Source organism: Python bivittatus, unplaced genomic scaffold (assembly GCF_059951505.1).
Source record: "Python bivittatus isolate LINGU-HERP-01145 unplaced genomic scaffold, Pbiv_v1 ctg000980_np1212, whole genome shotgun sequence".
Taxonomy (NCBI): Eukaryota; Metazoa; Chordata; class Lepidosauria; order Squamata; family Pythonidae; genus Python; species Python bivittatus.
Genome location: NW_028277125.1, coordinates 41,128,794 through 41,144,761, shown reverse-complemented (window position 1 = coordinate 41,144,761; position 15,968 = coordinate 41,128,794). Strand labels below are relative to the sequence as shown.

Sequence of the window (15,968 nt, the reverse complement as noted above, 5' to 3'; positions counted from 1 at the left end):
GCAGTCCTTTAGTTATCCAAGATCTAGGTGATACAGATATTTAAAAAGCCAAAATACTCTTATTAATATATGGCTGTTTAGGGTTCTTAACACTTCATTTTCTAATGAAAGTTTGTTTTACTCAGTACAGGGGTAGGCAACCTGATGCTGTCCAGATATTTAGGACCTCAACTTTCAATGGGCCCAGAAAACATAGACAAATATAGGGAATTATAATCATGGAATTACAAAACACTGTGGGGTAGGCACCAGTTAGGCTGAAATTTATGACTGAAAACTATATCTTATTGTGAACCGATAGACAGCTGACAGTCACTGAACAGGTTGAAGGTGATACTGCACTTCTGCTCTCTACTTCATCTCTAGAATGCTTTTTCCTGTACTTCCCGGTGTACCAAAAATTTAGCTTTCCATTTCTCATGCTCACTTGCTAATAACCATTGCAGGTTTACATTCTCCAGTCCTGCTGTGACACTCTCTTGTCACTAATGGGACTGACAGTAATTTTCTTAGCCCGCTTCACTGTCTTGTTTACTCTTTCAGCACAGTGAAAAAATCTAATAGATTTTTGTTCTATTAGAATAAGATTTTCAAAGTTGGACAAAATGTCAGGGCTTGTAAGCAAAAACTGAATGAGCTATTAGTTCTGAATAGCAAAAACAAGAAGATAAAATGAAGATAATGCATTGTTATTCATATGACCAATCCTAAATTGTCCCCAAGTATGCACTCATATGGATAAATGTAGGGCAACGGAATAGTACGCATTCTGGGCTGGATTCTGAATTAGTCATGCTTAGTGTAGGACTATTGAAGCTTAATTCAAATAGGATTAAATCAGAATCTGCACCAACATTCCTGATTGCCTGACTCACATATTGTTAGCCATCATGATGATGTGCCAGGAATTGGAGAAAATATAGGTTGTGTTAGCTAGCTCAGACACTGCCACTGTGTTCTATACAGATGTGTGATCTTGATGTCCTAAATTTTCTAAGGCAAGTACAATATATTCTGCTGTTTAACAGCAAGCAAACAAGCTGGGCTAGATTAGAAAATTAAACTCGGGGACTGGCACATTTCCTATGTAGCCTGTATCCCCAGCTGTATCCGAGTACAGCTCACAGGAGATCTGACACACTGTACCCTCTGCACCGCTCAAATCTGTCTGTGACGTCAGTTGCAAGGCCAGTTGCAGGAAATGCAGAATATATTTCAAGTTACCGCTCCAGTCATACTAGAGGAACTCTATTTCTGCACAGTTACAAAAAGGCAGGAAAAAAAAGTCAGACAGTTGCTGTTGGCCAATTTTTGTTTGCGCAGGATAAATTTTATAGGTACTTTGTAGTTCTTGTCCTTGTCCTTCTTACATTTTAAATTTTACTATATATATATATATATATATATATATATATATATACACACACACACAAAATTTGTCACCACCCATCTCGTTAAAAAACAACTCTTACATAACTGAAATACTGCCACTTTGCTTATTCCCACAAATTTACACTGGAACTTACCAAAATATTTAGTGGGGTAACTTAATATGTAGCATTCCCCCCCCCCAATTTTAGAGGGAAATCCAACATCATGTCATGTTTATCAGCTCTTATCAACCTTTCAGTAAGCCAGTGTTTCTCAGCCTCCGCAACTTTAAGATGTGTGCACTTGTCATGTAAGATGTAAGTCCACACATCTTAAAGTTGCTGAGGTTGAGAAACACTGCAGTAAGCCAACTATTTCCTGTGTGATAAGAAAGCATAATCACTCCATGGCTGGAGCTTCATCTGGTCAACAAGGATCCTGGTTACTGGGCTACTTTTCAGATTATGCATCAATTTCCTATTACACACAGTCCTGGCCTCAGAGATAGAGCAAGATAAAGAGTGAACAGATACTCAAAATAAGCCCATGTTTTTGTATGCTTGGAGACAACCCTGATGTCTTGAGGTCAATTAGTGATGAAGAAGAATAAAATAAGAAGACTTCTGTGCCGGAATATGGAGGATATATGAAAAGAATTAGCAACGAATGAATGAAATGCTAGCGGATTATGCTAAATAAAGGATATGAGCATGAGAGGCATTCATCCTGTATTAGGCTGCACAGCCTTGGGTTGCAAGTTTTGCTTTCTCCTTTTAGATACCATGATGCAAGGAAAGAGCTGTGCTATAAAAGCTAAAAAAAAGGAGCATCATTTGACTATCAGACAAAAAAAGTATTATAGCAATACTAAACAAATTAAAAATAATTGCAAGTTTTAAAAATTGTGAATAATTTTTCAATAGGCAAAATAATTCGAAAGGCAGGAACACAGATACACACACAGATATGAATTTAACATGACAACTAAGAAAAATGTTCTAGGGTTCACATGACAGGACAATCCTTAGGACAGACTGGAAACTTCTTACTGTCTATAAGTTGATAACATTGGCTATATTTATTGGGGAAGCTGGGAGTTGAAATTCAGGTACAGGTTCTTCACCCAGCCTTAGAATAATGCTTCTTTTCTATCCTCAGAAGAATAATTCAGCAAAAACACTGGGCCATCTAGAAGTCTTTCTAGAAGCGAAGGAAATTCCATCTGGGAATCAGAATCCAAATTGGAAACCTAATATTTTGGCCTCAGATAAGGGATTAAGATTAGTTTCCTAAATAAAGCAGAATTTAACGCATAAATCAAGTACCTCCATAGGAATCAAGTATACACAGACAGATCAGTTGTAAAGAAATTAAATATATTTAGAACTACTAACATCAAAGGTGCACCTCCATAAGAATTTTTAGTATTACCAAAACACTGTTTTGGTGTTTTGGGTATTTTTTCCAAATGCATTTCTGCTTGGTGGCACATAATAATGAATACTATACATTAACTGCTATATTTATAATCTAATACAGCATCACGTCTCAATACATAGTGTTATAACTGTGGAAGTAGTAGGTTCAATATGAAAAGTCCCTTATGTGCAATCGTTTGCATTTAGAGCATAGGGATCTGCCACAAGCCACAGCACAATGCTGCAACAGCATAAGGAACAAGATTTTCTATTGCTCACAGTCTGGTAACAAGCACCCCTGCAGCTTTGCACAAATACATGTTTAAAATTTTTTAATTTTAAAATTATTCTGTGGTTGTTTGGAGTTGCTCACCTGTTTAGGTGCAAACTGAAAAACAGGCTCAGGCAGGGAAAAAAAACCCTACCATATTTCTTGCTGCATATGCCTTCCTCTTGCCTGAGAGCAAAAGGAAACATGAAGAACATATTGCAAAACAAATTTTGCAGGTTTATAACCCTTACTACTTGGAGTTGTTTTAATATCACTAGACTGAGTTATATCTAACTAACACATGCAACTGTTTTAACTTTTTTTTACAGAAATATAAAAGTATAGTTTGGGGTCAAAAACAAAAAACAAGGAATAAGTAGTTTAGCAAATAGAGGATGGGAAGTGTGCTGTGGGCCATACAAGAAAGCTAGATGTAATCTTAAGATAAAATGTTGCTGCAGATTGATGGCAGCTCAGTGACACTTGCAAATGATGTCTGAAGACCACTAATCAGCTGTGATAAATGTTTCAGGAACCTACTCCACTTACACTGACAATGGAAACACTGGACAATTATTTTAATTAATGAAATTGTTGATAATCATTAAAGAGCAGTATCTGTGGGAAGAGGGCATGGAGTTGAACATAGCATCACATCAGTACAATGGAAGCTCCACCCCTTTTCTATGTGCATCATGAACTGCATGCAGGTATGAAAGAGAAGGAGCTTCCGTCACAACAGGGTGGCACAGCTTTCATGGTTCTGACAACAGTAGTGGATTGTGTAGACCACGATGCTGCCAAGGGCCTCCAAAAGTAGTCGAAGGCTAGCCTGAGGACTAGGCAGGATACCAACTGTTCTTCAGGGTAATGAGCACTTATTGAACAAACTTACTACCCTTTCAAAAATATCTGGAGCACGCCAAACTCTGAGATTGTGTTGGATGCGGCAATTCCTACTTCAGTACTAGCTGGAAAAAGATGCCCTGTTCTGGGCTGAAAAGATATAAAGGAAAGGAGACCTACAAACTGATGCATGATGTATCACTTAGACCTTAGTTGAAAGTTCACTGAGAGGATAGCTAAGGTACTGCACCTTTTTTATGCCGGCTATATTCAACACAGAACCTCAAGATAGCCTCAGTCAGCCAAGCAAGAAACCAGAAAAGGAGGCAGAGTCTGACTAGCTTGGAAGAAGGCAGAAGTTGATCCTTGTCTGTTCTAGGCAGACTTACAGTACCAGGACCAGTGTTTGTAAGTGGGATGGAACTGTGACTGTACTGCATACAAGCCTATATCTTGCTGAAATGAGGGAGTTCTGTTTCTCTGCTGGTTTCATATAAGACAACAGACACAGGAAAAGAGACTTCCATACTTAGCATTCAACCTGGGCTTACCTGAATCACTAGTTTATTTTCTTTATTTGGTAGAATCCTGTAGGTATATACACAATTCCGATACCTGGAATACATGAGGAAAAACCATTAAAACAGTTCAGAAAGCAAAAAATAATCCTGGGAAACCTTCTAGCATTCTCAACGGTCCTTAGAGTCGCTTATAAGGTATGCCTCCACCCTACCTTCCCGTATGAAAGTGCTTCTGTCAGTTCTCAGACACTATACTTTTAGTTCTGTCTTGCCAACAGCAGTCTCCGGCATGGTTTTTGTCCTTTAAAGCCACATCTTTTTGTGATAAAGTCTTGTCAAGTTTCTTTCTTTCTATAGTATTTCACATATGATTACATTTCTATCTAACAAAGTTTCAGTCTTGATATTTATTTATTTCCCTTTTTCCTCACCTACTTGTAAAAATAAATCTGAAGACTTCATGTTAGCATTTTGTCTCCAAGAAGATTATGTTTAAAAGAACAGAGATCCCCAAAGCTTTAACCTATTCATGTGATGATTTCAAACTTGCTTTTAAAAATTTAAAATCAAGAAACCATTTTTAGCATCAAAAAGTACGTACAAAGTAATAAACAATTAAAGTATCTCTGAACATACGTACACTGCTTTTTCATTTTTGACAACTTACAATCTTTTTAAGAGCAGTTGTCAAATTAATCAGTCAAAGGATACTTCAAAAAATATTACAATGAAAGGGTTGCACTTGAAAATAAGCTGACAATTCCATTTTTCACTCAGCTACAAAGGAAGAGAAAGTTGCTGCTGCTGATTCTACATACACCGCCTGATTTACAGAGTCATTCATCTGTGTATCTGTGGCTCCATGATGGGCATAATTATTGCACATGCATTAGAATCCTTTGAACAGTGTTTCTGAACTGTGGCAACTTAAAAATGTGTGGACTTCAACTCCCAGAATTCCCCAGCCAGCCATGCTGGCTGGGGAATTCTGGGAGTTGAAGTCCACACATCTTTAAGTTGCCACGGTTCAGAAACACTGCTTTAAAACCATGGAATGGAGCAGGGCTTCCTCTGGCTTGACTGGCTTCACACTTCTCTCCAGCTAGGAACTGTCTCCAGCTGAAGTGTATGCTGATGCTTTAGCTGCTGAAACAAACTCTGTGCACTGAATGAATGCCAAAGGTGAGATATATTGGGTTCCAATCTGCCAGACTTGCAATCTGGATGTTTAGTTTAACTTGCTGAAGAGTCACTGACTGCCTTTCCCCGAGTGGCTTTAGATTAAATGTGAATCACTGAATCATTTAATGAAAATGGGTTTTGATTAAATGTGAATCATTATTCCCTTCAAAGGTAATAATGCTACGGGATTGCTCAGAAAAAGCTGCAATTGGCTTGTTCCTTTGGAATCTATTATGCCAACTGCCAATGATTTCCACCTATCATTGTTAGAGAAACAAACAACTCATGGATTGATTTAGGTTTGTTTTTCTGATTAACTATAAACCATGGTAAATGTGTTATATAATGCATCCCTGACAATATAGTTCAGATAGCTTTTTAAAAATTCTCTAATACATGAATGATACTACTTTTCTATTCATATGAACAAACAAATTTTATAGTCCATTCTTCTTTATTTTTAATTATAAATCTGAGTTAACTGTTCTTTATCTTAAATAAAGATTTTCAGTTGTGAGGGGAACAACGTTGCTGTTTATTCTAGAGAAAGACTTGTATTTGCATTGTATTCATATTCTAGTAAAACGTAAGGCATCTGCTTTGCCTCACTTTGGTTTGATAGCAATGTTTATAGTGTGGCTAGGAACCTTATAGGACCCTATGCCTTATATCAGTATAGTTAAGATGCTTAATGTCTAGAAAAGAATAGAAAACTTCCTGTTTCAGAAGAATGGAATTAGCAGAGAACAAGACTGGTCTATAAAAAATCCATTAAATTTGAATGTATTTCCAGCACATCCATAACTAAAAAAAAAGAAAGAAAAATGCCAGCACTAGTCTACTGATTGGCCATGATTCAGGAAAAATGTTTCAACTCACAATTTTAGGAAAAGTTACAATTTCAGAATAAATTGCTTAGAGGGAAAAAAGAGAAATAGAAACTAGGAAATGACAAAGGCTTAGAAATAAGAAATGATGGAGTTTCCTTCATAAAATTCTGCGAATCACACAAGGCAACCTGGAAGCCTCTTTTGAAACAACAAAGGGAGAGAAAACTATGCATTTGATTTTCATTAGAGTTGTTAATGAAATTCAAATTCAGTTTTAAAGACATTCAAAGTATCACTCTAAGAAACATCATTTTGTTCCAGCCCCAACTATACTTTTTTAAGCCACTTTTTAAAAAAGATATTTTCTTCAATATCTTTGGAGGCAATGGAGAATTAGCAGAAATGAGCAGAGATGGTCAGCTGTTCAAATCAACAGTTTGCTTCTGTATCACCTCCAGAAAGAGAGTGTGGATAGGAGAGCCACTTGACTGAAATGAGGCAAGACTAAAATAAATATGTGAGGATCATATCATCATCTGTCAAGGGTCTGTTTTTTGTTTTTTTAGAAAAGAATATCATAACTATATTCCAATGAATTTGGAGGTGAAGGTAAATCTGTTGCCTGTGTGCTGTTTGCGCATTTTAAACACATAGCATGAAGCTTTAAGACAGGAAAGGATGATATTTTGCAGCCATGTACCATTACACATCATTCTTTTGGGATAACCGTAGTGGGTGACATGGTGGTGAGAAGTAGACAGGACAATGTCACACATCTGGACATAAACCTTAGAGACCCCTTCTCCAAAGTGTAGACCTTGGCCACAAGAGAGTTGTGCAGCTCTGAATTTCTAACTAGTGTGGTGTAGTTTATAGCAAGATTAGGATTTTTAAAAAATTCTTAAGGCTGGGAGGGCAGGACCATCATGTTTCCAGTGCTGGGGGGGACTAGAGATTTTCCCCTTCTTTTCCCAGCTGTGAAATTGACAGAAACAATCCTCTCCACAATGCAGTTAGGGGCATGGAAAAAGGTTTCCCCTTTATGCCCGTGGAAGCTCAATTCCTATTGCTAATTGTTATCTGCACCATTTTCATCAGTACTACCATAGGAGAAAAAAGGGTTGAAACACTTTCCAGCATGTGGAATTCTTCTGCCAAGCACTTAGAATTGGGGGGAGAGGAAGAAATTGGTGTAGTTGCAGACCATACTTTTAGGGACAGGACTTAACTAAAATCATATATTGTGATATTCTTACTGAAGAGAAAAAGGTTTCTTGTATAACCCCTTTTTTGTACAATAAACTTCCCATAAAAGGAAGGTTAAAAGCTGAAATCTCTCTACCTTGCCTCCCTGAATCTGTCACTTCATGTACTTTTCTCTCTGTTCAAATCATTCCCAGGGCCAAGCGGGTGGGAGTGGGGAAGGGTGGTACATTTGGTTTGGGGCTATGGGCTGTAGTGATGTGTAGAATGGGGGCAAGGGAGAAGAGTTCAGCTTCCCTCACCCATAGGCCATCCCACCTTATTGCTATATACAAGATATTTGTTGGAAACAGATACAGGCAACTCCTTACAATAGGTTTGAAACAAGTCTGGGAGTCGGATTTAGGCAAACAATTGTATAATGCAATATGGCAATGCTCATGGAGGTCTGGGAAGTCTTTTCTGCATCATTGTAGGAGTTATACCTTAAGATCTTACATTAGTGGTATTTAACCCCTATACAAATCTGACACATAATGTATAATTATGCTATGAAGGGCTAGAGAGGTTATAATAAAAAATAGCCTCTCTTCCACTTTTGTAGGAATGCAATAAAGTCTTAAGATTTTGTACAGCATTAACCATACAAAGGACTGAATTCTCAACAAATTTAGGCTTGTTACATATAGTCAATGGAAGGAATAAAAAATTATGAAGCAAGAACGTTGCTGTTTACCTGCTTTTAGCAGCAAAGTCAATCAATGCCCACCAATGGAAATATGTGGTTAATGTTGAGAAGTGGTTTTATACAATTTGGTCATTTGCCCTGATTGAGGAAGTCTCTGATCAATCAATATGCTTAGAAAACAATGTAGGAAATCATTGTTTCATTGGGTTTGGCAATTTTATAACATAAAAAAAAAGTTTTATAACATAAAATTAAAACATTTTATGTTATAAATGACAAAATGAATGCTCATCATGATGTTTGGGAAAATTTAAATTTCAATGTCCTTAAATAAGTATATAAAAGCTATTGTTTGTAATTGGTAATATAATGTAATGAACATACTAGTACTACTACTACTACTAATATTCTATTTTTCAAAAAAAAAATGTTCAAGCTTAAAATTATTAAATTGCATCAAATATAGTTCTAGAGGAAGAATAACAATGACCAGAAGAAAAACAAATCTTTGCTTTTTAAATCTGCTATCGGTGGAAATAATACATTTAAGCTTAACTTCATAGCAATGAGAAAGTTGGAAGTTCCAGGGGCATCCAATTTCCTGAAAGACAATTAATTGGTTACTTTCCTTCAAGCTGGAACTCTTTAAATCATACTTAAATGACCTTCATGTTTATCTGGGTGGAGACTTTTTTCAGGGTACAATACTATCACACATTAGAATTAAATATCTTTACAACATTTCTATTTTGAATACGAAACTTACAACTTTTCCTAATCTACTTCCTTCCAGTTATGCTGAACTACAGTACAATTCCCATAACTGGGACCTAGAACTTATAATAGGCATGGATGATCTTGTATTAACAGTACAAAAGAGGCTGAAGACTTCTTTTACCCACTACATAATTTATCCAGTTCCAATTATTTCTGTTATAGACAAAATAGAAGCAGAAAATATAACAATATTTCTCCCAGCTGTCTTTATTCAAAGCTTGATTCCCCTCTGAGATCATGCTAAGAAAATGGCTATCATTTGTTTGGGTAAACACTGTACACTCTATCCACTTTCAGGTAATTTTGCTTGTTATATTTTGGCTAAACAAACTAGTCCTTGGGCTAAAAGTCCTTTCATAAGGCATAATCCAGAGACTGCGAAGTCAACCGCAGGATCACCGCAGAATGCCAAGAGTAGCCAGGAGCCAATCAGTGTTTCCTCCAATCAAAATGGAGAGGGAAGAGGGAATGGCTTTGAAGGACAGGAAGAAGAGCCGCTACCAAGGCAACAGTCAAATAAGCGGGGCTTGAGCCCCGGTCAAGAAAATAACATGAGAAAACCAGTCAGACAAGTCCTTTCCTAGTTCACATGAAGGTAAAGTGAGGGAGGGGGAAGCGCATTCAGACTTGCAAGATACTGATACAATAAAAGTAGCCCTGACCTACATGGCAGTGATCTCTTAGGCTGGTCTACCTTGTTGGGCTGACATAAAATGATAGCTTTGCAGGCAGCATGGCAGCCACAGGTATAGATTGAAGCATGCGGCTTCTCTGCGGTTCGGTGGAGAAAGCCGTGGATCTGCCCAGTGACAGAGAGGTAGGGAGAAGCAGGAATTAGCCACTGCTACCAACAGAAACAGCTGGGAAAATCTAGTTAGGCATTAGAAAAAACAAAACCAGGCATTGTAAAAGTGACTAGAAGCTGAGTAAAGTATTACGTTCGGAGTGCTGGTTCCCCTGAGAGCCTTGGGTTTGGGTGTTGACAGGGAGAGCAGAAGTGCCTAGAAATGAGGAAAAAGACTCACCCTTCAAATGCCCGCTGCACAGGTTGCAAAACAGAATTTTTTACCATTGGTTTAAGCTGGACTTCTTATGTTTAATCCAGTAGTATTCCAAATGAGAACTGTATCATATGTCTCATTCACAAAACTGCTACCCCCGTCCCTGCCTAAAAAGCTCTCTTAAGCAAGAACAGAGAAAATGCTTGCACAATGCCTTTGGATGGTAGGGCTAAAAGCCATTTTGACATACATGTTTCAAAATCACATACATAGATTTTGCTTTTCAGTTTTTTGAGTCATATCTTCACAGGCTATGAAGTGCTGCATGGCTCGACAAACTGTTCCATATTTTTCAGCCGCTAGCATTAATGATAAAAATTGCTACAATAAAAACAATGGAGTAAAATTTGTTTCAGAAAACGTAACATATGCAATTAGAATAAACTATAAAATTACCAACAAATACAGTCATACTCTGAGTGATTTCATTACTGCAAGTAAACTTTTATAGCCTCGAATTTTAATATTTGACCAGTTAATGTGCTTCTTCAACAAAAGGCAGAGGAACCTACTCTGTATATTTTTCAGTAACAGAGCTCTTTCTTCATGATAAAAAACCTAGTATCTTAAATTCCACAATAATACATTACCACATACTCCATCAAATGTAGCAGAGAACACTGAATAAAACCTTAAAACACAAAAAAGATTTCCTTGTTATAAATGAAGATAAATTGCTTAATTGATGGTAAAATTTCATCATTCTATAAACACCTTTTAAACACTTGCCATTAAATAAAGAAGACACTGAGCAAATACTTCTTTTATATATGGTGATAATGGAATTTATAGCTTTTGTCATTTTTCATTTGTGGAACTCTGAGAATACAGTATTAAGAATAGAGATGTACAGATAAAACTAACATGTGGGATCCATGAATACCATGAAAATGTGGAACTGAAATGTAGATTAAAAATGCTCCTTTCAGCTTCTAGTAAAGCTGAGGAGGCATTTCCTGCAGTGTTTAAAATTGAATTTAGAACACTATTTTGACTTTCTATGTTTTCAGTTGAAAAAGACCATCAAAAGCTTCAGATGATTCACACATATATAATCTGTAACTTTTAGTTTCAAGATTTAAAAAAACTGGAAGTAACATAATCTCATATCGAGGTGTTTAAATATAAAGGACAGGTGCTGGGCCTCTATATCAGCATTTTAATACTTATCTGTACAGTAAAAGAAGGTTTAGGCCATAAATAATATAGGCCTAACTATCGAAAGGACTACCTCTTCTGTTACAATCATACCCAGGCATTAAGATTTGCAGAAGAAGCCCTTTTAAAGATGTCTTGCTATTTCTGGCACTGTTATAGTTGAGGAGATGCATCTGCTTCCACCCCCAAGCACCTCGTAAATCTGCAGAGATGCATCTCTTTCCCCAGGTTTTAACTATCAAATGATTTTAGTACCTATTTTATGGTTAATTTTAAATGAGGCTTAAACTTTTTTTTAGTTTAGTGAGACAATTAAGAGTATTCACCAGAGTAGAAAAGCAGAGTATAAATCAAATAAGAATGATATCAGCTAATTTACCAAAGAATAGACTTATATGTTAGAACCTGGGTTTATATTCATTTAGGTCATTTTAAAAACCGTTTGACTGGGGGGGAAAACTGTTTCAGTGGATGGCTATAATTCTGCTGCAAAACTTGCACAGGGTATCCAGCTTTCATTTTTCAAAAAAGAAACATTGAAGAAGGTGTGGTTCTGCTTAAGAGACTATTAAGGGCTTCCCGCTCTCCAATCATGGAGGGTTTTGGTGTTTCATTTCCTTTGGGTGAAAGAAACCTTATGGCAAGAACTGAAATACTTGTCTAGACCAAGGAACCAAACTATTGAATTATCTTAGATTCTTACAGGAATTAGGTAGATCCCCCCTGCTCAAAATGCTGTCAGTTCAGCTCAACACCAGTTCAGAAATTCCTTGTTCTAAAAATGACTTCAGATTGTTGGGTTCCTTTCTAACTATCTAGAGCAGTGATTCTCAACCTTTTTGAAGCTGCCGCCCCGCTAAGGAGCGGAAAATTTTTCAACGCCACCCTTTGTGAAAATCCTGTAATTTACGGTATTGGGGAGGGGGAAGTTACTGAATTATAAAAGGCAAAAATTTTAAGTAACTTTTTTCAGTAGACTTACACACCAAATTTGTTCGATTTAACTCGATACTTTTGCCCTGGAAGGTAATTGCATTCCTTTTATTAAAATTAAAATGACTAATGCAAAAAAATAAAGATAAAGAACTAATAAGTGCACTTACCTAGCCGACTGGCCAAATAAACAATGAAAGTAAATCGAAACTGAGGGGAAAAAATAGAAATGAAGCAAACAAAAAGCAGCTCAAGAAACACGGGTCAAATCAAACATTCATATTGAAAGGACGCTCAACGCACGCACTGCGATTAATCGTGCGGGAAGACAGCTGACGCATGCGCTGCAATTAATCGCGCGGGAAGACAGCTGACGCATGCGCTGTGCTGGTTGGGATCAGAGAAGAATCGTAGAGTCGAGTTCTTCAAGGTCAGCCTACCTAGAATACAAATTCGTCTCACCATTCTTAGAAGTGCGTGAGGGCAGCCATCGCCTAAGTTCGTTTTATTGCTGGTACAAATGGTGTAAACCGGATAATCGATTTAATAAATTTTTTGGGGAGTTTTAAAATTAAGTTCGAATGCCAAAACATCACCCCCTACCGCCCAAAACATGCCCACCGCCCCCCTACTGCCCAAAACAAGTTCACCGCCCCTCAGCATCCTCCCACCGCCCCCCGGGGGGCGGTACCGCCCCCGTTGAGAACCAATGATCTAGAGGTATTACTTGGAGGTATTTCCAGAGATTGGAGAAGGATTTCAGAATATTATTTAATGAAGCATTATCTGCAGGGTGTGGTCAAAAAGAGTCAAGATGGTAGCCATGACAATGCAATTGAAGCTCTGCCTATTTTTTTATGTGTGTTGACCCTACCCTGTGGACACCCTTGATTTTTTACAAGCTGTTTGTTACTTAAGCATTATATCTACTCTTTGTCCTATCAGGAATTCAGCCTGGTATGCCAAATATAAATTAACCATCCAATAACATCTTTAACAATTATAAATTTTACAATAAAATTAAAATGTCAGAACAAATAACATTGTGGCCTAGCACTAGGAAGACGATAATCTAGGCACCAGACAAGCCTCTTTAGAGGAGTTACTTGACAACATCAAGTAGAGAGATAATGTATGTCAAAACAAAGAAAGAAAAACTTGGCAGAAAATACTACTATTTCTTTAGTAGTCAGACTATACTCTCCAGCAGCCACACAGTAAACTAGACAGAAAAATTCAGAATGCCAAGACTAATTGTTCTTTTGATTTCTCAAACTCTCCTTACAAACCTTTCTTTATTCATCAGGTGGATTCAAAGACTAATTTTGTCATAATAAGCTATAATGTATATGTTTGTGTGGGTGAGTGCTTTAGTTTTGATAAAACACAATGTTTAAACCTTTTGTTGTCACTATTTGAACCAACCATCATGGTAGGACCATCACCAGCTCCAGTGGAAATACAAATATGGGTTTATCTCACTTATTCCTGGAAGCCATAATTTGGAGGTTTCATTTGGAATTAATCAGTTGCACACTGAGAAAAATATTTCTAAGGGCTAGACTACTGAGGATCGAAAGCATCTTTCAGTCATCTATTATCTAATTTCTGCTGTGGAGTAGAGCTGAAAGCGAAACATTTCTGGCAAATGTTTTCTGCATAATTTTGCTCATTAAATTGTTTGTGAGGCTCTGTGTGTAGGGGACAATTTAGAATTAGAATTGGCTTTTGACAGTTCCTAGTTCTTCACATGCAGGACAGAAGTTGCACTACTACAAGAAGGGGGTACTCATGGCCCTTAGAAATTTGCTGAATTATAGGGATATAATTTGCCTGTCCTTCCACTACTGAGTTACATCATTCACATTAACTGACTTCCTATATAATTAAACAAATGGTCTTGAAATAAAAAACCCTTTTCTTCAGGTACTTTTCATATATTTCCAGGTATGCAGTCCACTAGCATACCATCCCCACACAAAAAAAGCAAGATCCCATTGGCCTAATATAAATAAAAAAGCCAATATGCTTTATCAACTTTTTGCATATGTTTGTAACTACATCAATCACATTCTCAGTTCCTAAGAAAATTGGTAGGTATTAAATCTAGTGCTTATTCTGACCTCAGTTTGTTCAAATCAAAAGAACAAGAAGATGAGATCTTATGGCTAACCCCATAATCGTTCTAAAATTATTCTTTGACCACTGCCTTCCTTTAAATATTTTACCATTTTTTTCAGATGACTTATTCTACAATGACAGTTAATTGGCCAAGTGCTTTTAATGCTACTTCCATACTCTTAACTGAGTACAAGCGTCATCACCCCATCATGTACAGACAAGATCCCCCTTGCAGTTCTCTGTGAATTAAAGCAGTAGAAGAGCAGGTGAGCTGAGGGGAAAGTAACGGCCGTACTTACAGCAAACAGAGGGCGTAAGCTGAAGAGACAGACTCACTGGCCCGAACGAGAAAACTTCCATCCTTGCCTACTTTAGAAAGTAAGTCCTCAGCTTTTGAACGAGTGATGCTTCCATGGTACCAGCACTGATCCATGTCTTGAATTTAAAAAAGAAAAAAACCCAAATAAAAAAATAAACCTTAAATTGAAGTAACATTAACTACTCCGTCAGCAGTTAAGTGGAGATCCCAAAGCTGTCTGTTCACAGAGCTCAGCAGCTGCTTGCTACTCACTCAGCTTCCTGTTTAATGGTGCTGAGAGAGAAAGGAAACAGAGCAGAGAACTTCCTCATAAAAAGCAAGCCAAATGAAATAGGCCAACTACACACACCTCCCCATTCACTCTCCCGATGCAACTATACTGCCTGCACCAAGTAGATGGGGTTCCATCTTAGTCCTTCCTTTCAACTTTGCAGAAATTTGAAGGGATCATCTTACGCTTAGTACATTGCCCCCAAATGAAGCTGTCATTAAGTAAACGTGACAGTCTGCTTTCTTCCATTTCCTCTGCTTCTGTTTTGCTTGTTCCTCATCTATTATTCTGACTTACAGTGTGAATGTTCATAAAGCTAGAGGAGAGAAAAGTGAATAAATCTCCATGGATATCAATAGGAACAATTGGGGCAAGTTATGCTTGCCCTCTTGAATGTGCTGGAGGATTTAAACCTGCTGGTGAAGGACAGCCCATCTCTGAATATTTTAAGACATTCTGGCTTGTGCTAACTATAGATTATCCCAAATAATAAGTATCCTAGTATTTGTGACAGAATGTATGCTGTATCTGATACAATGCAACAAGACTGGAAACATTTACTCTTGTGTTGAGAAACCATGACTCTCTTCCTTCAGTAACTGTCCTGATTCCTACTCCCTCTGCCTTCATAACTGCAGCAAACATGCATGTTCTTTGCTAGAACTTTGATTAGCAATTGATTTTTGTACAGGTTTTAACTTATGCTTCTGAACTTTTTCTTTTGTATTTCTTATTTTATGTATTGTTAGCTGCCTTGAGAGCTCAAATGAAGTAGAAAGGTGGGATAAAATCATATTAAAAAGGCATGTGATTTTTTTTTATTATTGTGCTCCTGGTAGTATTCATATCTCCACGTCTCCAAATGTGTATTCTAAAATTTCCTGTAAAACCTTTTCTCTCCAATCTAGAGGAAGCTATGGCACTGTCTTCAGCATTCACAAAGCAGGTTGGGCTCTAGATCCATCATTACCTCTGATTTTGCTGACGTGAAGAATGGC

The 15,968-nt window shown here is 37.3% G+C and overlaps 1 protein-coding gene across 1 annotated transcript in view; it reads right to left on the bottom strand.

Moving 5' to 3' along the window:
- INPP5D (inositol polyphosphate-5-phosphatase D) overlaps positions 1 to 14,943 on the bottom strand; it is a 94,843-nt gene extending 79,900 nt beyond the window's left edge. The window contains exons 1-2 of the mRNA XM_088132025.1: positions 14,680 to 14,943; positions 4,458 to 4,521 (exon numbers count right to left, since the gene is read on the bottom strand). Of these exons, the coding sequence (XP_087988151.1) occupies positions 4,458 to 4,521; positions 14,680 to 14,813 (198 nt within the window). The 5' untranslated portion in view covers positions 14,814 to 14,943. The remainder of the gene's footprint in view (positions 1 to 4,457; positions 4,522 to 14,679) is intronic.
- Between the last annotated feature and the right edge of the window lie 1,025 nt (positions 14,944 to 15,968).